This window comes from Thamnophis sirtalis, unplaced genomic scaffold (assembly GCF_051295495.1).
Source record: "Thamnophis sirtalis isolate CommonGarterSnake01/CBP01778 unplaced genomic scaffold, rThaSir2_p1.2 scaffold_2, whole genome shotgun sequence".
Taxonomy (NCBI): Eukaryota; Metazoa; Chordata; class Lepidosauria; order Squamata; family Natricidae; genus Thamnophis; species Thamnophis sirtalis.
Genome location: NW_028261382.1, coordinates 53,230,959 through 53,255,290, shown reverse-complemented (window position 1 = coordinate 53,255,290; position 24,332 = coordinate 53,230,959). Strand labels below are relative to the sequence as shown.

The window sequence follows — 24,332 nt, the reverse complement described above, 5'->3', positions numbered from 1 at the left end:
TTGGGGACGGGATCGGGCCTGGGAGGAAAAGGCACCTGTGGAGAATGATTTCCTGGGGGGAGAAGAGTGGGAAGGGATCTTGGAGGTCATCTAGTCCAGCCCCCCTGCTTGGTCAGAAGATCCTATACCAGAGTTGGCGAACCTTTTCGGCACCGAGTGCCGAAACGGGAGTGTGCGCATGTGCGGGGGGAGCACTGGAAGCTCACTGGCGTGCGGGCGTGCGCTAGAAGCCAGATTCAAAACCGCCGAACTGCCGGCCTTTCTGATCGACAAGCTCAGTGTCTTACCCACTGAGCCACCGCGTCCTTTCTTCCATCTTTACTCCCCCCCCACCCCCAAACCAAGAGGCAGCTCTGCCCTTTTCAAGTCGGTTGGACTGCAAAGCCCATCATCCTTGGGCAGATTGGTGACTAAAATCCCAACATGTCTGGGGACCGCGATGGAGGGAGGCCGCCGCCGATAACTTAAGGCGGGGAATTCACCCTGGAGTTGGGACTGAAAGTATGTCCTTTCCCGACGTGGCAGTTAATTTTATGTCTTATGGGAGGGGCCAATCATCTCCAAGCCTTACTCCCACGTCGACCCTGTTTTCTTAATTGTTCTTGCCTTCTGGCATTTCTGCGCATGTGTACACTGGGAACAGGCTCCAGCTGTTCTTCCGCCTCACTGATATCTGACTCCGAAGGCAGCTGATAACTATCAGACGGCCTTGGCCCCCTCTCTGCCTCCGACGCAGAGCCCTCCTCAGAGCCTTCCCCAGACTCCAGGACTGGCCCAGGTTCCTCCCCAACCCTCCTCACTCTCTGACTCTGCTGCCTGCTCCTCTGGCTGCCTGCGGGCGACAACAGAGGGTCTCCATTTCTGCAAATGGCCCTCGGGGGTGTTTTTCCCCCCGACCTGGCTGATGTCCTGCTTTGCATCGTGCAGGGATTATGCCAACGAGACATTGTCCTTTTGGGGGGCTGCTAGGAGTTGCCAAGTCTAGTTTGAGCCCCTTTCTCAAAGCGGATTTCAACTACTAAGCCCTTTAAATCTTCCTGCAAAAAAAACCCCTTTCCCAGCAGGTGGTTGCTGTGTATTGTATGACCGTTTCCCCTTAACTGAAGCCCAGTCGGTTCCTGGAAACCCAACAGCTGCTTGTTAAAAATGCCAAAAAGAATTGCCCAGGACGAAATATTTGGAACTCACTTTCTGGAAAGGCTGGAGAGATTCTCAGGTCGTCCAGATCACAATTGTTCCCCCGAAAGGTGCTTTATTATTATTTTTTTGTCAAGAGGCAACTGAACTTTCTGGAGGTTTTTTTCCTCCCCCCTTGGAAGAGGTTTCGCTTCTCCTCCAAGAAGCTTCCTTGGTTCTCAGCTCCGTTCTTCTTCAGAGCTGAAGAAGCTTCTTGGAGGAGAAGTGAAATCTCTTCTAGACCACCACTACCCCCCAAGAAAGTCCAATTATAGCAATATAGCAATAGCAGTTAGACTTATATACCGCTTCATAGGGCTTTCAGCCCTCTCCAAGCGGTTTACAGAGTCAGCATATCGCCCCCAACAACAATCCGGGTCCTCATTTCACCCACCTCGGAAGGATGGAAGGCTGAGTCAACCTTGAGCCGGTGAGATTTGAACCGCCGAACTGCAGCTAGCAGTCAGCTGAAGTAGCCTGCAGTGCTGCATTTAACCACTGCGCCACCTCGGCTCTATTGCTTCTTGGGGGAAAAAAGCACCGTTGGGACGCGTCGAAAATTGAACTTTTGAACAAGCAAACATTAGCCTCAGGGTTCCATGGACATAGAATATAGAATGTCAAGAGTTGAAGGGGATCTTGGAGGTCATCTAGTCCAGCCCTCTGCTCAAGCAGGAAACCGTACACCATTTCAGACAAAGGGCTGTCCAGTCTCTTCTTAAAAACCTCCAGTGTTGGAGCATCCACAACTTCTGGTGGCAAGCGGTTCCACGGGTTAATTGTCCTCGCTGTTAGGAAGTTTCTCCTTAATTCCAGGTTGCTCCTCTCCTGGATTAGTTTCCATCCATTGCTTCTTGTCCTGCCTTCGGGTTCTTTGGAGAATAAGTTCACCGTCTCTTATTTGTGGCAGTCCTTCGGATGTTAGCACACTGCTATCATGTTACCCCTAGTCTTTCACCCAGTTGTTTAGAGTTGGAAGGACCTTGGAGGTTTTCTAGTCTGACCCCTGCTTGACTCAATCTTCCGTCCTTCCGAGGTGGTAAAATGAGGACGCGGATTGTTGGGGGCAAGAGGCTGACTCTGTAAACTGCTTAGAGAAGGCTGGGAAGCACTGGGAAGCAGTATATAAATAAGTGCTGCTATTCCTTCCTTCCTTCCTTATGCCTTCCTTCCTTCTTCCTTCCTTCCTTCCTTCCTTCCTTCCTTCCTTCCTTCCTTCCTTCCTTCCTTCCTTCCTTCCTTCCTTCCTCCTTTACTGAGCCGAGGTGGCGCAGTGGTTAAATGCAGCACTGCAGGCTACTTCAGCTGACTGCAGTTCTGCAGTTCGGCTGTTCAAATCTCACCGGCTCAGGGTTGACTCAGCCTTCCATCCTTCCGAGGTGGGTCAAATGAGGACCCGGATTGTTGTTGGGGGCGATATGCTGACTCTGTAAACTGCTTAGAGAGGGCTGAAAGCCCTATGAAGCGGTATATAAGTCTAACTGCAATTGCTATTGCTATTATTCCTTCCTTCCTCCCTTATTCCTTCCTTCCTTATTCTTTCCTTCCCTTATTCCTTCCTTCCTTCCTTATTCCTTCCTTGCTTCCTTCCTTCCTTCCTTCCTTCCTTCCTTATTCCTTCCTTAGCAATAGCAATAGCAGTTAGACTTATATACCGCTTCATAGGGCTTTCAGCCCTCTCTAAGCGGTTTACAGAGTCAGCATATTGCCCCCAACAATAATCCGGGTCCTCATTTTTCCCACCTCGGAAGGATGGAAGGCTGAGTCAACCCTGAGCCGGTGAGATTTGAACAGCCGAACTGCAGAAGTGCAGTCAGCTGAAGTAGCCTGCAGTGCTGCATTTAACCACTGCGCCACCTCGGCTCCTTCCTTCCTTCCTTCCTTCCTTCCTTCCATCCTTCCTTCTTTCCTTATTCCTTCCTTCCTTATTCCTTCCTTCCTTCCTGTTAGAATGCAGCATTGCAGGCTAATTCTGCCAACTGCCGGCAGTTCGATCCTGACCGGCTGGAAGGTTGACTCAGCCTTCCATCCTTCCAAGGTATATAAGCCGCATATAAGTCTACGTCCTATTGCTATTACACCCGGATGCCCCTCCAGGAAGCTGAGCGGCTGGTCCAGCCTCACTGTGCCACCCTGTCTTTCCAGATGGATGCCAAGCTGCCAACGCAGCCCAAGGTGTCCGTGCTGACCAGGACAGAGAAGGAAAAGGTGGCAGAAGAGCAGAAACCAAACCGACTGAGTGCTGAGGAGCTGGGCAAAATTGAGGAAGAAGACGTCTTGGATAAGATGGTGCGTATCCGCTGTGTAAATGCGTGCTCCCATCAGTAAATGCTGGTTAGGCTGACGGGCATCGGGGTTTATGCGGGGAGACATTTCTGTAGCAAATCTTTCACACCCACCGTCCTGGGTGAATCCTTCCAGTTTGATTTTGCCGGATTTCTGGATAGTGCCGCATTCATGGCGGAGGGACTGAGAGGGAAATGGGGCAACTGAATGCTGAAATGGGTTACAATTCCCCATGTTTTGGGTTGGGAAGTTTGTGGCCAAGAGGTGTTTTCGATCACGGCTTAACACAGGTCTCCATCTGGGAGGGAAGCAGGAGAAAGACAGGGTCCTTCCCCTAATATTCAAGCCACCAGGGAGCAGCATTAAAAGAGTAGCGGGATGTGGGGCGTAGTCTGTCCCACCACTGAAAAGCAGGTGTTCTGACCCAGGCTTCCTTAGAAAGCAAGCAGCAGAGTCTTGGTCCCGGCAAACCCCCTTTTATTTACACGACTGTGAATTCCTTTCATCCACAGTCAGCAAGGCTTTAGCAAACAGTCTTTCAAAGGAATGTTTATCCACACGAACCTTATCTCGCTTGGAAGGCTGCCAGATAACTAAACATAGGGCAAGGCAAAACGTGGCACAGGATCTCTTATAGTCACAAACAGAACTTTCCACTCTTGAAACGACCGAAGGAACGAATTGTTTCCTGCAAAAGCCCACTCCCCATTCGCTCTTGTTTCCCATGGGAGGGGTCAATCACCTCCAAGGTGTGGCTTTACTCCCAAGTCGACCCTGCTTTCTTAGTTGCTCTTGTCTTCTGGCAGCTCTGCCCATGCGCACACTGGGAACAGGCTCCAGCTGTTCCTCTTCCTCGCTGCTGTTCTAGCGTCAGGTCTCCGAAAAATGCCCTAATTAATTCATGAGCCTGGAGCCAAGTTTCAAAAGAAATCCAGTCATTTATTAGAAACATCATTTCGGCAATACACCACTGCAGTCAGATCTCCTCAACCCCCCAGGACTGGCCCATGTTCCTCCCCAACTTCCTCACTTTTTGACTCTGCTGCCAATTCTACAGGCTGCCAGCAGGCCACAACAGCAGCCAACAGGGCCCCCAACTCCTTGTCTCCCCCCTCAGGGCATTAAAACAAATGTAGGCCAATTCATCGATAGGTATAGTTGTGAGTGATGAGGTGGCCTAGAGGTGGCACTCTCGCCTCCCAATCGGGAGGCTGTGAGTTCGATCCTTGGTAGAGGCAGTTATTTCTCTCTCTGGGCACGATGAGAATTTATCTGCTGAATGGAACTCCGCATTGGTGACATGAAAGGCATCCGGCCAGTAATCCCTCTGCTCCATTCAGTTGCTCTAACTCCACCCTGCAAGGGATTACGGTGTCGTTAAAAGATGATTGATGTGTATAGTTGTGGACGCTAAGAGGAACCTGCCTATTCAGAGACAATCTACCTCTTTGTAATAATCCAGGTGGGCCTCAATTTAAGACCACAGCCGAGCCCAGAGTTTATGTTGCTAAGTGAGCGAAATTATTTAAGTGAGCTTTGACCCATTGTACTGTACTGCGTTTACGCCTCTTTTTCTCCGCAGCTGGACCAGACCAGAGATTTTGAGGAGCGACGGCTGATCCGGGCAGCCATGCGGGATCTGCGCCAGCGGAAGCGAGGTAACTTTGAACGGTCACTGAATGGAGGGTTGTAAGTTGAGGACTACCCATACTGTACTTTATATCGAGAAGTGCAGGCTGTTCCTGCTCAAAGAATTGCGACAGAACATCCCCCAGAGCTACTGATGACCCATTTCAGGACTTCTGATGAGTGTTTCCCCCACCGTATCGGATTTTGGGCCCTTGGCAAGGAGATGCCAGCTGGCACAGATAGCTGTTTGCAGTGCCCGGTGGCCTTAGGATTGCGAATTTGGGGCAGGTTTTTGTGAGTTTTGGGGGGGGGCTTCTGATTTAAGAGGGACGTGGTGGCTCAGGGGCTGTTGAGCTTGTCGATCAGAAAGGTCGGCAGTTCGGCTGTTCGAATCTCTGGCGCCGCCTAACGGAGTGAACCCCCGGGACTTGTCCCAGCTTCTGCCAACCTAGCAGTTCGAAAGCACGTAAAACAATGCAAGTAGAAAAATAGGAGCCACCTTTGGTGGGAAGGGAACAGCGTTCCGTGCGCCTTTGGCGTTGAGTCATGCCGGCCACATGACCACGGAGACGTCTTCGGACAGCGCTGGCTCTTCGGCTTTGAAACGGAGATGAGCGCCGCCCCCTAGAGTCGGGAACGACTGGCACAGATGTGCGAGGGGAACTTTTACCTTTTTACTTCTGATTTCTGTGCCCCGTTGACCAAAATGGGGTTTTGCTTAACGATTATGATTTTTTCTTTCTGAGCATGGTGCACTTGCTTAATGACTGCAGCATCCGCTTAAGGACCGCCGCATTCCCTGCCATGTTTGCTTAACGACCGCCCCTTCTCCTCTCCCCCCCCCAAAAAGGTCATAAAAATCAGGCGCCCTTCCACTTGGAAAACGGCCACAACTTATGACCATGATTCCAAGCTCAATTACTGTCATGTCGAGTTAGCCAAGGGGGGAGGGAGGGTTTCCTCTCGGCCCCCTCTCAACTTTCTTTGCCTGCCCCCCCCACCTTAGAGATGAAAGGAACCTCTGCCCCCCTCGCCAAATAAAGCTTGCTAGCTTATGCCATCACCAAGCAGACCAAGGAGTAAGGCTTCCTTTGGAGAACGGGGGGACGGGGGGCAGCAGCCTTCTAAATGCCAAACAAATCCCGTTTGCTGAACAATTCCTCCCCTCCCTTTCCACCCCTCCCCCCATTTTGCAGACCAGCGAGAGAAGGAGCGGAACGAGCGGCTGCAAGTATCCAAGGCGAAGGGGGGCTCCCACACCACCGAGACCACTTCCCAGCAAAGCAGGACGTCCGCGGACGGCTCGGCTATCAGCATGGTTACCAAGACCCAGCGCCTCGTGCAATCCAGTAAGAGGGGGGGGGCAGGGTTTCACGGAAAAACACCCAGGCCACTCCTTCCTCCTGAATCTCCATCCCAGTCTTGGGACCCAAGGCCCAGCCCGGTTCCCGGCAAGGTTTTCTCAGAGCGTGAGAACCTGAAAACGTCTCCTGACCCCGAAGGCGGGAATTTCAGAAAAACCCTTCCTTCGTTGCACAATTTCTTCAGACTTCTAATCATCATCGTCATCATCATCACCCTGGTGACATAACTAGTCCTTGTCTCCTCTTCCCTCCCTCATTTTTGTGTCCCAGATGATGGCAACAAAGCGTCCCGCACAATCACAATGGAGGCAAGCTACACAAAGAGATCAGAAAGTAAGTTGCCGCAGTCTCTCTCTTTTTTCCTTCCAAAAGATGCTCTGTGTGTGTGTGTGGTGGGGTGTATGCACGCACAAAGATTTGTATGTGTGTGTCGAACCCTGTTCTGATCGAGGCTCCCCAAGAGCATGAAACAAACTCCTGGTCCCGACAAAAACCCCTTTTATTAATTGACTGTGAATTTAATCATTCACATCCAGCAAAGTCTTTCAAGGGAGGATTTACGGTCACAGACCTCATCTGGCTTGGAGAGCTGCCAGGCCGATCTCTGCAGAACTTGGCAAAAACTTCTCTTTCCCCACTCCTCTCTTCTCCTCCTCCTTCCCCTCTTTCCTCCTCTTACTTCCCCTCCCTTACTTCCTCTGCTTTACCCTTCCTTCCTTTCCCTCCTCGTCCTCCCTCCTTGCCTATTTTCTCTCCCGGGGTGGCATTCCAGAAGATCGCTGGCATTTTGGGTGGCGCTCCGAAGCTTCTATTGCACCGGTGTTCATTTCCTTTTCTTTCTCTCTTGCTGCCCGTTTCCAGAAGACGGCAACACCTTTGTCCAGACTAAATCCTACAGCTCGTCGTCTTCCAAGAAAGTGGGCAGGTAAGACCACCACCCCCTTCCCCCACAACTCCGGGTTTTCTGAGCCTTGCACGGCTGCCAATTTGGGATGCAGCCAAACCCCAGGCGGACCTACCCCCCAGAAGGCTGATCTTATGTTAGGAAATGTTCAGAGAGTGCACAGAGTAAAGGAGGCTCGGTGTGTGTCTGTGTGGACGCACAGGTGATCCAGGATGTTTACACTGGTCTCCAGCTGAGATTTGGCTAAGGAATGCTCTGGTCCTGGAAGTGTGTGCTCCTCAGAAAAGGCAGGCACAGCTACACAACCTCTGTGTGTTAATGATTCAACTGTGGAGGTGGTTGCCAACATCAGGATTCTGGGTGTGCAGCTAACGAGGAGGAGAACCTGGTCGCTCAGCGGCGAGACACTGATGAAGCAGGCACAACAGCACCTGCACTTTCTGTGTCATGTGAGAAAAGTACATCTTCTTCCCACTGTCCTTACCACTTTCTATAGGAGGAGGATGGAGAGCATCCTGTTATACAATACAATAGCAGAGTTGGAAGGGACCTTGGAGGTCTTCTAGTCCAACCTCCTGCCTAGGCAGGAAACCCCAATACCGTTTCAGACAAATGGCTATCCAACATCTTCTTAAAGACTTCCAGCATTGGGGCATTCACAACTTCTGGAGGCAAACGGTTCCACTGATTAATTGTTCTAACTGTCAGGAAGTTTCTCCTCAGTTCTAAGTTGCTTCTTTCCTTGATTAGTTTCCACCCATTGCTTCTTGTTCTATCCTCAGATGCCTTGGAAAATAGTTTGATATTCTATCACTATGTGGTTTGGAGATACTACCGTTTTTAGACAGGAAAGTTATGCTGAGAGTGGTGAGGACTGTAGAAAAGATCTTCACAACCTGTTTCCCTTGTTACCTTCAAGGGGGGGGGGGGGGGCTTTGTGGTATACAAAGCAGAACGTCCAAATTTCATCACAGTTTTGTTCCATACAGCATCAACCTTGCAAACTCCCCAAGTTTCCTATTTCTGTCGTGTATTCAAAAATGGGCAGTGATTTATATTTGTGTGTGTGTTTGTGTGTATGTAAATATATATGTGTGTGTGTGTGTGTGTATGTATGTATGTATGTATGTATGTATGTATGTATGTATGTATATAGCATATATATGTGTGTGTTATGTTAGATTTCGGTATGAGTGGGTGGACGGACAGGCAGACAGAGAGAGAGAGAGAGAGACGATAGATGGATGGATGGATGGATGGATGGATGGATGGATATGTGGTGGCTCAGTGGCTAAGCCACTGAGCTTGTCGACCAGAATGACATAAGCTCCAGTCACTTGTCCCAGCTTCTGCCAACCTAGCAGTTCGAAAGCACGTAAAAAATGCAAGTAAAAAAACAGGAACCACCTTTGGTGGGAAGGGAACAGCGTTCCGTGCGCCTTCGGCGTTGAGTCACGCCGGCCACATGACCACGGAAATGTCTTCGGACAGTGCTGGCTCTTCGGCTTTGAAACGGAGATGAGCACCGCCCCCTAGAGTCTGGAATGACTAGCACATACGTGTGAGGGGAACCTTTAACTTTTGCACATTTATAAACATACATACAGACATAATATACATACAGACATACACACACACACTTTTGAGATTGGAAAGCAGAATTTCATTTTTAATGTGTTCCAGTGTGCTTAGAGTAAAAAATAAATAAATGACAACAGCAGTTATCTTAGGAGGAAGTGACACACACACACACACACACACACACACACACACACAGAGGGATGAGTGATCCCTAAGGGTTTCTCTGAAGCCAACCCGGAAGGGCGACTTGAGGAGGGGAAGCAGACTTTGTAGTCCCCGCCCCACACAGTCAAGGGACATTCCCCCCCCCCCAAAAAAAAAGAACCCAGGGGGGGCGGTAACTTACATTGCTTGGTAAAAGCTGAGCTGTCCCTTCACTGCATGCGTTTCCCCCCCCCCCCCCCCCGGTGTTATTTATATCCTGTTTTTAAATAAGACAGCTGAACGCCAGTGCTGGAAACACGCCGCGGAGAAAAAAAAACGGGCTAAAAATAACTCGAATGGAAATAAAACACAAAAAGGCAAGAAAAGGGGCCACTCTAAACCATCATCCATCCCTCCGGCTCTGCGGTTGGCACTGCCCAGCGTTGGCAAGTGGCCTTCTGCGCCCCTCGCCCCGAAGGACTTGAAGCCCTCCAAATCTTGAATTCTCTGAATTCGGCTTCCAAGATGCTTTTCTCTCTTCTCTTTCTTTGTTTTCCCCTTGTTATTCCCCGCTCCCCAAGTTTGCAATCTGAAAGGGACCAAAGAAGTGGTGAAATGTAAAAAAAAATAAAAAGTTGGCACCGGTTCTCCGGGCGTGGCTTGGCGGTGGGGGCGGGGTCATGTGACTGGGTGGGCGCGACCAACTTTTTTTTATTTTTATTTTTAAAGCATTTTTTTTACAGCCTATTCGCCCGAACTGGCAGCAAAAATGCTTTTAAGAAGTGGGGGGGAAAAGGTTCAGCTGTGCCGTGCGATTGTGGGAACTCCCCACACACACACTTTTTAAAGCATTTTTTTACTACCGGTTCAGACGAGGGGAAAAATACCGTATTTTTCAGAGTATAAGACGCACCGCAGTATAAGACGCACCAAGGTTTTAAGAGGCAATTTTTTAAAAGAAAACATTCTTGCACTCTGCAAACCTCCCAAAAATGGCCTGTTTTTCGCAAAAATGGGTCCATTTTTTTTTCAAAAAAGGGCATGAATAGCCCTTAGGAGACTTGTAGAGTGTTCCTGGGGGCGTGTGGGGGCAAAAACGAGCAAAAAATGGCCCTTCTTTCATGAAAACAGGCCCTTTTTTTTTTGTTTAAAAAAAGGGGAAATTAGGAAGCTTATAAAGTGGGGAGGGGGGCAAATTTGAGCAAAAAACAGGCCATTTTTTGCTCACCCTCCCCAGCCCCCAGGAGCTCTCTGAAAGCCTCCTAAAGTCTATGCACGGCCATTTTGGTGAAGGGGGCGGGGTTTCAGGAGGCAAAAAAATGCTGTATTCAGTGTATAAGACGCACCCAGATTTTCAGCCTCTTTTTTGAGGGAAAAAGGTGCGTCTTATACTCCGAAAAATACGGTACTTTAAAATTCGGGGAAAAAGCTTTCGACGAGCCGCGCGATCCTCAGAACTTTTTTTTTTTTTTTAACTACCAGTTTGCAGAACCGGTTCACTGAACTGGGAGGATTTCACCCCTGGACCAAACCTGTGGGTGCAGGTGGCAGCTCTGCCTTTCCCCCAGGGTGCTATGGGTCTTTTGGGGCTCAGAGGGTGCCAGAAGTGCTCAAAAGAGCTGAGGGGGGGGGTTGTTTGCACAGAGACAACGGATGCTATTTAATCGAATTAATAAATAACCCGTCGAGTAGTTGGAGTGGATGCGCTTGTCTTCTCGAGAGCCTCGGAAGGGAAGGAGGAATCTCTTGTTTTGCTCCGCGGTTTGTCATTTCTCTCCGTTTTCTTCCACCCCTTGGCGCAGCATCTTCGAACGGGAGGATCCGAGCCCCAGGTCCGGGGGCAGTCTAGCTGACTTGGAGCGGCGCCAAGCCGAGAGGAAGAAGGAGATCATGAAGGCCCAGGCCATGCCCAAGATGTCCGCCTCGCAGGCGCGCAAGGCCATGATTGAGAAATTGGAGAAGGAGGGTGGGAGGTGAGGGGCTGGGTCAAGGGGGAAGAGACGGGGCGTGCTTGGGACCCTCTGGGCGGGTGGGGGTCTGTGCCACAGCCAATTCATCATGGCCAACTTCCCATGGCCAACTTACAATGGCCAACCCTCGTCCCTCCCTCAGTTCCTCCTTTCTCCCCCCTCTCTTTCCTTCCTTTCTTTCCTTCCCTCCTTCCTCCCTCCCTCTCTCCCTTCTGCTTCCTTCCTTCTTCCCTCCATTCTTCCCCCTCCTCCTTCCCTTCCTTCCTCTCTCCCTCCCTCTCTCCCTTCTGCTTCCTTTCTTCTTCCCCCCATTCTTCCCCCTCCATCCCTTCTTTCCCACCCTGATTCCTTCCCTCTCCCTCCCTGCTTTCTCCTCCCTCTCCTGCCTTCCTCCCTCTCTCCCTCCATCCTTCCATTCTTCTTTCCTTCCCTCCCTCCTGTCTTCCTTCCCCCCCTCTCCCTTCTACTTACTTCCTTCTTCCCTACATTCTTCCCTTGCCATCCTTCCTTCTTTCCTAACCTCATTCCCCCTCCCTCCTTCTTTCTCCTCCCTCTCTTCCTTCCTTCTTTTCCCTCCTTACTTCCTTCCTCTCCCATGCCTCTCCCTTCTGCTTTCCTTCTTCCCTCCATTCTTCCCCCTCCATCCCTTCTTTCCCACCCTGATTCCTTCCCTCTCCCTCCCTCCTTTCTCCTCCCTCTCCTGCCTTCCTCCCTCTCTCCCTCCATTCTTCTTTCCTTCCTTCCCTCCTGTCTTGTTTCCCCCCTCTCTCCCTTCTACTTCCTTCCTTCTTCCCTCCATTCTTTCCTTGCCGTCCTTCCTTCTTTCCTACCCTCGTTCGCCCCTCCCTCCTTCTTTCTCCTCCCTCTCCTCCCTCCTTCCTTCTTTCCCCTCCTCCCTTCCTCTCTCATGCCTCTCCCTTCTGCTTCCCTTCTTCTTCCCTCCATCCTTCCTTCTTCCCTACCCTAATTCCTTCCCTCTCCCTCCCTCCTTTCTCTTCCCTCTCCTACCTTCCTCCCTCTCTCCCTCCCTCCTTCCATTCTTCTTTCCTTCCCTCCCTCCAGTCTTCCTTCCCTCCCTCTCTTCCTTTTACTTACTTCCTTCTTCCCTCCATTCTTCCCTTGCCATCCTTCGGAGGGTCCTCCTTTTGGGAGGCCCCTGGGCCAGCTGGCCGGCCTGCCCCAAAGCGGCTACATGACCCCTGCTTTCGTCTTCTCCGCAGCCCCGCCAACCCTGCCATGGCCCGGGTGGGCGTCCAGCGCTCCTCCAGCTTCGGGGTTCCCAACGCCAACACCATCAAGCAGATGCTTCTGGACTGGTGCCGTGCCAAGACCCGGGGCTACGAGGTGAGCGCCCGCCCGCCCGTTCGTCTCCCACGGCCTCCCTGGGCCCCGTCCTCGTTTTCTTGACATACCCCCCACCCCTCATTTCTCTTCCTCCCGGGCAGCACGTGGACATCCAGAACTTCTCCTCCAGCTGGAGCGACGGGATGGCCTTCTGCGCTCTGGTCCACAACTTCTTCCCAGAGGCCTTTGACTACACGCAACTCTCGCCCCAGGACCGGAGGCACAACTTTGAGATGGCCTTCTCCGCAGCTGAGTAGGTATCCCTCCGCGAGGCAGGGTCTGTCCCGACCGGACGAACTCCTGACCCCCCTTATCTAGCCCACCCAGGAGCACCAGCACTTAAGACTTATAGACCGCTTCACAGGGCTTTACGACCCTCTCTAAGCGGTTTACAGAGTCAGCCTCTCTTGCCCCCCAACAATCTGGGTCCTCATTTGACCCACCTCGGAAGGACGGGAGGCTGAGTCAACCTTGAGCTGGTCATGATCGAACTCTTGGCTATGGGCAGAGTGAGCCTGCAATACTACATTCTAACCACAGGAAGGAAGGAAGGAAGGAAGGAAGGAAGGAAGGAAGGAAGGAAGGAAGGAAGGAAGGAAGGAAGGAAGGAAGGAAGGAAGGATAAAAGGGAGGGAGTGTGGGGGGAAGGGAGGAAGGCAAGGCAAGGCAATAACAAGTAGACTTATATGCCGCTTCGCAGTGCTTTCCCAGCCCTCTTTAAGCAGTTTACAGAGTCAGCCTCTTGCCCCCAACAATCCGGGTCCTCGTTTTACGGGGGGACGGAAGGCTGAGTCAACCTTGAGCCAGTCAAGATCGAACTGCTGGCAGTCGGCAGAATTACTACATTCTGGAAGGAAGGAAGGAAGGAAGGAAGGAAGGAAGGAAGGAAGGAAGGAAGGAAGGAAGGAAGGAAGGAAGGAAGGAGGAAAGGCAATAGCACTTATACTTATATACCGCGTCATAGAGATATTACAGCCCTCTCTAGGCGGTTTACAGAGTCCGCCTCTTGCCCCCAACAATCCGGGTCCTCATTTGACCCACCTCGGAAGGACGGACGGCTGAAGTGATAGAGGGCCACCTAGGTAATTCTCCCCAGAGCTACGGTGGCTTCCTGGTCCATCCCACCTGCCCCACGGCCAGTGCCGAGCTGACCTCGGAGGATTCCGAGACAGCTAAGCAGATCAGGGGTGGGTAGCTATTCGGACGGGAGACCACAAGGAAAATCAAAGGCTGGGTTGTTGGAGAAACAGAAGAAAGCCGTGTCCATACAGTGACCCAGAATTGTGCTGGACTCCTGACCCCAAAAGAGCCAAGCCCGAGATTCCCAGCGCTCTAGGGCAGTGCCCCCTCCCCAAATTTTGGGGTACCAGGGATCGGTTTCGTGGCAAGGAGTTTTTCTGTGGACCGGAGGGAACGTGGTTTTGCATTCTGGCTGCATTCCACAGATGTGGCTTCCCTTGTTTGCGTGGCCCAGTTTCTGGCATGCCACAGCCCGCCGCACATCCACAGACCCGGGGGGTGGGGGGACTCCTGCTCTAGGACACCCCAGAGCTTCCTGGCGCCTCCCATGTTTCACAAAATAAAATGGTAAACCCCAACATGTTGGGGCAAAACTGGGCAGCATCTCCATCAGGCTGAAAAAAAGAGGACCAGGAGATGACGGATAGAAATTGGAGCCAGCTCGGTCAATCGGACTCTGCCAATGGCAGCCAATTTGTGAGAGCACTCACAACTCACTCGCCAAGCGCCCCGGAGCTGCCCGCTAGGCCAAAGAATGTGGAAGTGGGGGGGGGTGCGGGGAAATCCAGTTAGGAAAGACGCAGAAGAATACGATCCGGCCAATGAAAAAGAAAGCTGTAAATTTTGGGAAGCAGAACGTCAAAATCAGCGTCCGTAGCTTTCTGAACGCCCCAAATTCTGGATGTCGGAAAAAGCAAACGACCTCCCTCCTTTTACAAGGAGTTCTCGACTCATACCAGAACCTGAGACTTTCAGTCACTGAGCGATGCCGTCCTTAAACGAGTCATCCGGCAACCGAACCCAATTTTACAATCGTCTTTTTTTTTTAACCATAGTTCTTAAGCGAATCACCACAACGGTGAAACAAAACCTGGGCTTAACCCCCATTGATTCTTTTTTTTGGCGGGGGGGGGATTTCAGTTGCAAATTGCGATAACGTTGTGTGACCGCAAGGCATTGCCACCATCATAGGTGTGAGACCAGCCTCAATTGAAGCCAGTGCAACTCCAGGCACGGGGCGATGGTTACAAAGCTTCAAGGACGGGCTTTAACTCAACTTTTCCTGAAAGCCGTTGCCATTTTAAACCATGGTTAAGTGAACGGCTGTAAGCCAAGCAGAATCGTGGCTTGTTTTTCCTTCATTGGAAAGACAAAAGGAGAGTGGGGGTTGCAGGACCCTGACTCCGGGCCTTTTGAGATTTCAGCACTAGTATGACAGGGACACGGTGGCTCAGTGGCTAAACACTGAGCTTGTCGATCAAAAAGGTTGCCAGACATCTGTGCTAGCCGTTCCCGACTCTAGGGGGCGTTGGTGATCATCTCCGTTTCAAAGCCGAAGAGCCAGCGCTGTCCCAAGACGTCTCCGTGGTCATGTGGCCAGCATGGCTCAACCCCGAAGGCGCACAAAACACTGTTCCCTTCCCACCAAAGGTGGTTCCTATTTTTCTACTTGCATTTTTTTTTACGTGCTTTTGAACGGCTAGGTTGGCAGAAGCTGGGACGATTCACAGGAGCTCACTCCGTCACGCGGCGCTGGGGATTCGAACCGCCGAACTGCCGACCTTTCTGATCGACAAGCTCAGCGTCTTAGCCCCCGAGCCACTGCTTTCCCGTAGGGCACCTCTTCTTCTCTGCCCTGGGATTCCAGAAACTTCTTCCCTCGGGCGTTTTTTTTTTTTTCCCTCCGTGAAACGGCTCCTGGACGACACGTCATGGTTGGGATGCATTCAAATACGGGGCGCATTGCTGGCTGGAGCTGAGCATGGGCAGGGGAGAGGCGGCATCATTGGCCAAGGGCGATAAGTAGCTGCCACGGCTGTCTAAGGTTGGCATCACCGGCTGGGCTCCCATTGCAGCTTGGAGTAGGGATGCGATGGGGTTGGGGGGCCGACTTAGGGCCTGTTGATCTACGGAGCAGCTGGCACGGCGGTGGCTTCCTCAGCTTTGCCTTTCCGGTGAGGATTTTGCTCCGGCAGTTGAAAGGAAGTGTGTGAGAAAACTTTCTGCCTTTTCCTCTTTTTTTTGCTGTTTTCTGCCTGTTCCCTCCCGGTGCTTCCTCCCCCAAGGCCTCTCTCATCCTTCCCCTGAGCAGCGCCAGGAATCTCTCCCTCCACCCTTTCCAGGATCCGGCGGTCTGGTGGAAAGCGGCGCTTGCAGAACTAATCTGGGACCGTGTTTGAGTGGTGTGTGTGTGTGTGTGTGGTGTGTGGGAGCCCCGACTTGCCTCTCTGCAGCTCCCCCCCTCCCCCCCCCCGCTGCCTGCGGCTTCTGAACCATTCGTGTTTGGGAAAAATCAGGCCGGGGGGATCCAGACTGCAGTGTTGTCCGCCCTACTGTTTTTCCGCCGAGGGTCCGAGGCATGGACCGCGAGACCGAGCGAGCCCTTTTCCCACGGCCCAAACTCAGGGGTCTCCTGTGCAGCTTCTGCCTTGCCCTCCTCCCCCTTCCATCCCTTGATTATTTCTCATGTTTCTTGGCTTGGTGCACTCCCGCCGTGCCGAGGCCCATTTCCAAGGATGGGACGCGCAGAGCAAGGCGTTCATCCCTTCTCTATATGTGGCCATATAGAGCAGGGGTCCCCAACCGTTCTGAGTTGGTATCGGGGAAAGTAGGGATGGGAGGAGCAGGGGCGTTCGCGAGCATCGTAGCTCGCACAAGTGGGACCCAGAGCGCCCACGAGGCCCGCGCGAGTGAGGCCTCAACCACCCGCAACGTATGTGGTTCTGAATAGGCCACAGACCAGGTCGTGGGCCGTGGCCCACAGGTTGGGGACCCCTGATAACAGAGGGCGCAAAGAGCACCCCACTCGCTTTCCTGTCCTATCCACCTCTCTGTCTTTTTGTCTGTCTCTTCTGGCCATCCCGTCTGGATTTCCGTCGCATCCTCCTCTGCTCCCTGCTCTTTTGCATCTCGCTCAGGAATGAGCCCACTCCTCAGTCCATTGGAACCCCAACGTCCCCCTTCCTCTGTTTGCATTGCATGGTGGAGAGAGTCCGTGCCTGCTCACCCCCGTTGCATGAACATGTGGGTCTCGTCACCGAGAATGTGAACTGGATTTATGTACCTTGTTTTGTTTTTTTTCTCTCTCTTTCTTTGTCCGATTTCTCTCTATCTTCTCTTTCCCCCCGCCCCCAAATTTGTCCGGGCTGTGATCACTGGCTTCCTCTCCCCCTCCCCTCCCTCCACCACGACCTCTCCCTTCCTCCTCCCCTCCTCCCCCAGGACACAGGCAGAATGCCCGCAGTTGCTGGACGTGGAAGACATGGTCCGGATGAGGGAACCGGATTGGAAGTGCGTTTACACGTACATCCAGGAATTCTATCGCTGTCTGGTCCAGAAAGGGCTGGTCAAAACCAAAAAGTCTTAAGCTCCCCTTCGCTACGGCGCCACGGTGAGAAGCTTTCCTCTCCTTCTTCCCCGGGGTTGTTCCTTTCGGGGGGTGGTAGGTGGAGGGGGGATTGTGTTTAGGGACTGGGGCTTCGGGGTTCCCCCGTGGATGCAAGCCGAGAGGTGCAGACCCCTACCCCTCGGGTGTCCTCAGTTGGTAGGTTGCGTGCATTTGTGAGAAATGCAGGGATTCCCAGATTTAGGGGGTTTTAGCCTGGAAAGAGGGGTGCTTCCTCAGAGACAGAGGGTCCCTTCCTAGGACTTTGGGAAAGGCAGAAGCGGACAGGTGGTGGAAGGTCCCTTCCCAGCTCCTTGGAAAAGGCAGGAGACAGACAGAATAGAAGGTCCCTTCCCAGGACTGGGACAAGCAGGAGCAGACAGGTGGTTGAGGGTCCCTTCCCAGCTCCTTGGAAAAGGCAGGAGACGGACAGGTGATAGAAGGTCCCTTCCCAGGACTGGGACAAGGCAGGAGCGGACAGGTGATTGAGGGTCCCTTCCTAGGACTTTGGGAAAGGCAGGAGCAGACAGGTGGTTGAGGGTCCCTTCCCAGCTCCTTGGAAAAGGCAGGAGATGAACCGGTTATAGAAGGTCCCTTCCCAGGACTGGGACAAGGCAGGAGCGGACAGGTGATTGAGGGTCCCTTCCTAGGACTTTGGGAAAGGCAGGAGCAGACAGGTGGTTGAGGGTCCCTTCCCAGCTCCTTGGAAAAGGCAGGAGATGAACCGGTTATAGAAGGTCCCTTCCCAGGACTGGGACAATCAGGAGCGGACAGGTGATTGAGGGTCCCTTCCTAGGACTTTGGGAAAGGCAGGAGCGGACAGGTGGTGGGGGGTCCCTTCCCCAGCTCCTTGGAAAAGGCAGGAGACAGACAGGTGGTGGAGGATCCCTTCCCAGGACTGGGACAATCAGGAGCGGACAGGTGGTGGAGGGTCCCTTCCTAGGACTTTGGGAAAGGCAGGAGCGGACAGGTGGTGGAGGGTCCCTTCCCAGCTCCTTGGAAAAGGCAGGAGACGGACAGGTGGTGGAGGATCCCTTCCCAGGACTGGGACAATCAGGAGCGGACAGGTGATTGAGGGTCCCTTCCTAGGACTTTGGGAAAGGCAGGAGCGGACAGGTGGTGGGGGGTCCCCTTCCCAGCTCCTTGGAAAAGGCAGGAGACAGACAGGTGGTGGAGGATCCCTTCCCAGGACTTTGGGACAAGCAGGAGCGGACAGGTGATTAAGGGGGCCCTTCCTTAGGACTTTGGGAAAGGCAGGAGCGGACAGGTGGTGGAGGATCCCTTCCCAGGACTGGGACAAGCAGGAGCGGACAGGTGATTAAGGGGCCCTTCCCAGCTCCTTGGAAAAGGCAGGAGACGGACAGGTGATAGAAGGTCCCTTCCCAGGACTGGGACAAGCAGGAGCGGACAGGTGATTGAGGGTCCCTTCCTAGGACTTTGGGAAAGGCAGAAGCGGACAGGTGGTGGAGGGTCCCTTCCCAGCTCCTTGGAAAAGGCAGGAGACGGACAGAATAGAAGGTCCCTTCCCAGGACTGGGACAAGCAGGAGCGGACAGGTGGTGGAGGGTCCTAGGACTTTGGGAAAGGCAGAAGTGGACAGGTGGTGGAGGGTCCCTTCCCAGCTCCTTGGAAAAGGCAGGAGACGGACAGGTGATAGAAGGTCCCTCCCTAGGACTTTGGGAAAGGCAGGAGCGGACAGCGGTGGAGGGTCCCTTCCCAACTCCTTGGAAAAGGCAGGAGACGGACAGGATAGAAGGTCCCTTCCCAGGACTTTGAGAAAGGCAGAAGCGGACAGGTGGTGGAGGGTCCCTTCCCAGGACTTTGGGAAAGGCAGGAGCGGACAGGTGGGGGGGGGGTCCCTTCCCAGCTCCTTGGAAAAGGCAGGAGACAGACAGGTGGTGGAGGATCCCTTCCCAGGACTGGGACAATCAGGAGCGGACAGGTGATTGAGGGTCCCTTCCTAGGACTTTGGGAAAGGCAGGAGCAGACAGGTGGTGGAGGGTCCCTTCCCAGCTCCTTGGAAAAGGCAGGAGACGGACAGGTGATAGAAGGTCCCTTCCCAGGACTGGGACAAGCAGGAACGGACAGGTGATTAAGGGGCCCTTCCTAGGACTTTGGGAAAGGCAGGAGCGGACAGGTGGTGGGGGGTCCCTTCCCAGCTCCTTGGAAAAGGCAGGAGACAGACAGGTGGTGGAGGATCCCTTCCCAGGACTGGGACAATCAGGAGCGGACAGGTGATTGAGGGTCCCTTCCTAGGACTTTGGGAAAGGCAGGAGCGGACAGGTGGTGGAGGGTCCCTTCCCAGCTCCTTGGAAAAGGCAGGAGCGGACAGGTGATGGAGGGTCCCTCCTCTACACATGCTTCAGCCAGATCTTGTAAGTTCTTGGAGAGAAGCTGGAAAAAGTGAGTCACTCCGGCCTTCTTAACAGCATCTCCTCCCCTCTCCTTGGGGGCCGGGAAGCCTCACACCGAGCGAGCTACACAGTGGCTTTATAAGGACAGCCTGGCTCACTTAGAGCTCGCCCAGGCCTCCTCCTCCTCTGCCTCCGGCGGGGGGGGGCACAGTGGTGGCATCCATCAATTCCTCTCTTGCCCGCCCCCCCCTCAGCTACCCTGTGCGTAACTGAGTTGCTGCCTCAATTGGCCCTGCGGCCCTCGTCCCTGTTGGGGTTTGGGGGGCATTCTGGCTGAGAAAGCCCTGGGATGGGACACCACCAGGAAAGGCACGGGCTGTCAGCTAGAGTGGGATGTAGAAAAAGGCCCCTTTGGAAGAAGACAGCGGAGTTTCTCTTCTTGTGTAGCTGTGGGAAAACCACACCACTGATCCATCAGACTTTCTCTTTTATGGTGGGAAATTTTGATTTCCACCTTCCCCAGCCAGAGGTGGGTTTCTACCGGTAGGGTACGGTTTGGTCAAATAGATAGTAACTCGGCCAGACACCATACCGGTTCTATCCCGGACGCCGCCATCTTTATTTTCTGTTCTGCATATGCACAGAACAATCTTCACTGAAAAAAATATATTTTTTCCCCCTTTTTTTAATGCCAATCTCAGAAATGGACCGTTTTTTCACAAAAACGGAGGCGTTTTTGCCTTTCCCCGGCCTCCAGAATCAGTCTGCAGGCTTCAGCAGGGCTGGGGAAAGGAATTAAAAATGGCAATTTTCTGCCCGTTTTTTGCAAAGGGGGGGGGGCATTTTTCCCTTCCTCCAGCCCTGCTGAAGCCTGTAGAGTGTTCCTGGGGGCCGGCGGGGGGAGGACAAAACTTGTTTTTCTTACTGGGTAAGTTTGCCGGTGCTCCCTTAGTTCTGGCGAGGCTGAAGGGCGCCCCCCCCCCCAAACCCATCAAAACTTTTTGCCACCGTTTCGGTGGGCATGGCTTGGTGAGGGGGTCATGTGACTGAGTGTACGTGAGAGACATCAAGTTAGCCACGCCCATTCAGTCATAACCCCCCATCTAGCCACGCCCACCGAACCGGTAGTAAAAAAAATTGAAACCCACCCCTTGGTCCCAGCCCTGCTGATTTGAACCACCGGTTACAAATTTCACTGGAGTTTCCCCCACCCCCAAAGAAATACTGTCAGTACAGTATCATTGGTTACGCTTTGAAAATAAAAAAATAAATAACTGCGGTGTTCAAACCGACAGGTAGTCCTCGTTTAGCGTCCCCTCTTGGGACAGACAAGCACCGTGGTCAGTAAGCCCACAGAAAATCACATGACCACGATGGGTTCACGGCCTCATTCCTCCTCGGTTGCTAAGTGAGTCACTGCAGGTTGTTAAAACGAGGTCCCAGTGGACCCCGAGGTGCGATTCCCGGAGCGGCTTCTCCATTTCATGGGGGGGGGCACGAGAGGCTGCTATCGTTATAAGTGTGAGGACTGGTTGCAGAGACTGCGGGTGGGGGGGGTGACACCACTGTAATGTTAAACGGTCACTAAGCAAAGCCGTTGGTAAGTGAGAACCCCCTGAGGCATCTCTGTGCCAACGTGGCATTCTCTGAGCAGCAGAAATGTAGATCTCGGAATTTACACCCGGCTTCCTCCGAAGGCTAAATCTTAAGAAATTTGATGGCCTCAAAACTATGATGTTAGTTCACCAGTCAGCCTCACTGAGGACTAGAAGCCTGACCATTTTGTAAGTGGCGTTTTGCTCCAGGGAAGGAGGGACGATTAGCTGTATCGATCAGAATGCCTGGGCCCTACTCCGCGGGTGAGAAGTTGATATCCGTATTAAAACTTTGCTGAATTTGTATGCAGGTGCTCTTAAACTTATGACCACAGCCCAACGTGGATGTCACTAAGTGAGACAAATATTTTTAAACGTGATTGTAATTCTCGCCACGCCCATTTCAATCCTGTCCCTCCTTTGGCATCCTTTCTTTCACCGTTCTATTCCACCGTTTTAGCAATAGCAGTTAGACTTATATACCGCTTCATAGGGCTTTCAGCCCTCTCTAAGCGGTTTACAGAGTCAGCATATCGCCCCCCACAGTCTGGGTCCTCATTTCACCCACCTCGGATGGAAGGCTGAGTCAACCTTGAGCCGGTGAGATTAGAACCGCTGAACTGCAGATAACAGTCAGCTGAAGTGGCCTGCAGTACTGCACCCTAACCACTGCGCCACCTCGGCTCCGGTTTTGTTGATATTAATGCCACTTCCGTCCCACGGCGAGTTGTCCTAGACTAGGGGTGTCAAACTCAAGGCCCGCGGGCCAGATCCAACTCGCGGGGTACTTCGATCTGACCCGCGGGGCCACCTTGGAAACAGCGAAGGACTGGCCCGCAGTGCCTCTGCTCCCCAGCTCCGTTTTTGGCTGCAACAGCCCCCTGCAGTCCTCTGCCAGCAAAAATGGAGCTTGGGAAGGGCCGCATCCTGCCCTCCGGAGCTCCACTTCCACTGGCAGAGGGTTGCAGGAGGCCGCCGCAGCCGAAAAAGGAGCTGGGGAGCCCATTTTGGCTGGCAGGGCGCTCAGCCCACCACAGGTGCCCCCGACATGAGTGACGTCGATCTGACTACGCCCACCCCATCCCCCTGAGGTCAAACACAATCCTGATGCAGCCCTCGATGAAATCGAGTTTGACACCCCTGCCCTAGACACACCTGGATCCTGGATCCTGGCCCCAATCGCAGCTTAGTCCGAGGGGACGGTGGGCTCTTCCTCCCACCCCACCCACCCCCGAATCAAACCCCGTGTCCCTTGGTTTTTGCAGGATGCTGGTGGATTGCGTCCCGCTGGTCGACGTGGAAGACATGATGATCATGGGCAAACGCCCGGATGCGAAGTGCGTCTTCACCTACGTCCAGTCCCTCTACAACCACCTGCGGCGTTACGAGCTTCAGCGGCGGCAGGCGCACCTGTAGCCTTCTCCTCTTCCCGAGGGACCTCCCTCTCCCCCCCCCCCCGCCAAAGGCTGGGCGGGCAGTCGAGGAGCAGGGGGGTGGGTGAAAGCTTTCCCCACTCTTCCCCACCTCCTGTTCTTCTGGGGGCTGCAGCAGCACCCGTTTCCCCCCACCGCAGGCCAGCCGTTTGGCAAATTTGGACCACACCGAGTGCCGGGTGAGGCCGCCCGGCACAGAAAAAGGGAACACCGTAAGGTTTGACTGCCGATTCTGCACCACACTTGCTTTTTATACTAAGGTTGCTTTGATTGTGATAAGTTATTCTGTTTTTGTTTTAAAAAAACGCCCCCTCCCCAGTCCTGACGGTACCAGAGCTTTCTTTCCCTGAAGCCCCAAACCCAACAAAGGGGGATCTGTTTGGAGGCGGCTTGCAAGAGATCTACTGGATCTCAGCGTAGGGTCTGTCCGTTGTGTGAGCCCCACGCTGTGTCCGGCGGTTTGGGGGAAAGCTCCCTTCTGCTTTCTCCGCAAACGCAGGCTAGTTCATTTGATTGCAGCAGCTTTTTCCCCTCCCACCCACCCCTCGTTCTTAGGGACCACTCCCCCACCCTTCTAAAGGCAAGCCGAACCAGGGGCCCACACGTAGAACCCCTCCTGCGGGGGGACGCCAGTCTTCCGTGGCTGCCTCGGGGGTTGCCCACCAGCAAAGCCCAGCTCGGATCACGGATAGCCGTGTGTGTGTGTCCACTGTTTGTTTTTTGGCACGCTTTTTTGTCACCGAGAGAGCCGCGAAGGAGGGGGCAGAGGGCGTGGGAAGGGAAAGGGGGGGAGTTGTGCTCCTGACCCCACCCATCCCAAAATTAGCTCGCCTCGGCCTTTGGGGAGGTAGCCTCTGGCGCTGGGGGTGGGGGACGCGATCGTGAAATCGTGTCCTTTCTTTGGTTCGCAAGAAAATATGAAGAGGAGGGGCGCTTTTTAAAAAGCTGAGGTCCGCCGTGGGATGCGGGAGGGGGCTGTGCCAGCTCTTTCCACTGGCGGTGACCAACAACAGATGTTGCCGAGATGATCCTCCTGAGGGTGTGTGTGTGTGTGTATCTCCATCACCAAGGAGGACCCAAATGGGGAGTTTTATTTCCCGTGGGTTCCCGCCACGGATCTGTTCCTTGGGTAAACACACCCGCACGCACACACACACACACACACCAAGCTGCCTTGCCCGCTTCCTCGAGTGACTCCGAAGTGGGGCAGGCCATTCCTGCGCGGGGTGCCAACGGGACAGTGGACTTGTGCTCCTCAGCGCCTCCCTCTGGGATTGTTAACCCTTCTCGCACCAGCACAAGAGTGTATCAGCACCACCAAGACAATAAAAGCGTTTGGATTGTCGTCCCTGCCTCATTCCTGCCTTCGCCTCGCCCGCACACCTCCCTCCCTCCCTGGCAATGATGATGTTACCTAGCTGGGTCATGAGACGTCTGCAAGGAAGCAAGCCAGCTCAGAGAGCACCAAGGACCCCACACTCTTCCTCCTCCTCCTCTTCCTCCTCCCCCCTGCAAACCCCACTCCTTTCTAGCACTGATGATGTTATCTAGTTGGGTCATGAGACATCTGCAAGGAAGCAAGCCAGCTCAGAAGAGCACCGAGGACCCCACCGTTTTCCTCCCTCTCCAAACCCCTCTCCCCTTTACTTCTGATGATGTTCCCTAGCTGGGTAATGAAACGTTTGCAAGAAAACAAGCAAGTGGAGAGAGCATGGAGGACCCTACAGTCCTCCCACTTTCCCCCCACCTCCTCCTCCTCCTTTTCCTCCTCCCTGCACACCCCACTCCCTTCTAGCACTGATGATGTTCCCTAATTGGGTCTTGAAACGCCTGCAAGAAAACCACTCAGAGAGCATCAAGGACCCCACAGTCCTCCTCTCCTCCTCCTCCTCCTCTGCAAATCCCTCTCCCTTCTAGTACTGATGATGT

General features: G+C 53.4%; 1 protein-coding gene across 1 annotated transcript in view; it reads left to right on the top strand.

Moving 5' to 3' along the window:
- Positions 1–23,748, top strand: part of SMTN (smoothelin) — a 63,729-nt gene extending 39,981 nt beyond the window's left edge. The window contains exons 13-21 of the mRNA XM_087705560.1: positions 3,322–3,465; positions 5,045–5,120; positions 6,288–6,440; positions 6,726–6,788; positions 7,317–7,380; positions 10,887–11,057; positions 12,275–12,398; positions 12,500–12,651; positions 22,236–23,748. Of these exons, the coding sequence (XP_087561686.1) occupies positions 3,322–3,465; positions 5,045–5,120; positions 6,288–6,440; positions 6,726–6,788; positions 7,317–7,380; positions 10,887–11,057; positions 12,275–12,398; positions 12,500–12,651; positions 22,236–22,386 (1,098 nt within the window). The 3' untranslated portion in view covers positions 22,387–23,748. The remainder of the gene's footprint in view (positions 1–3,321; positions 3,466–5,044; positions 5,121–6,287; positions 6,441–6,725; positions 6,789–7,316; positions 7,381–10,886; positions 11,058–12,274; positions 12,399–12,499; positions 12,652–22,235) is intronic.
- Positions 23,749–24,332: the final 584 nt, after the last annotated feature.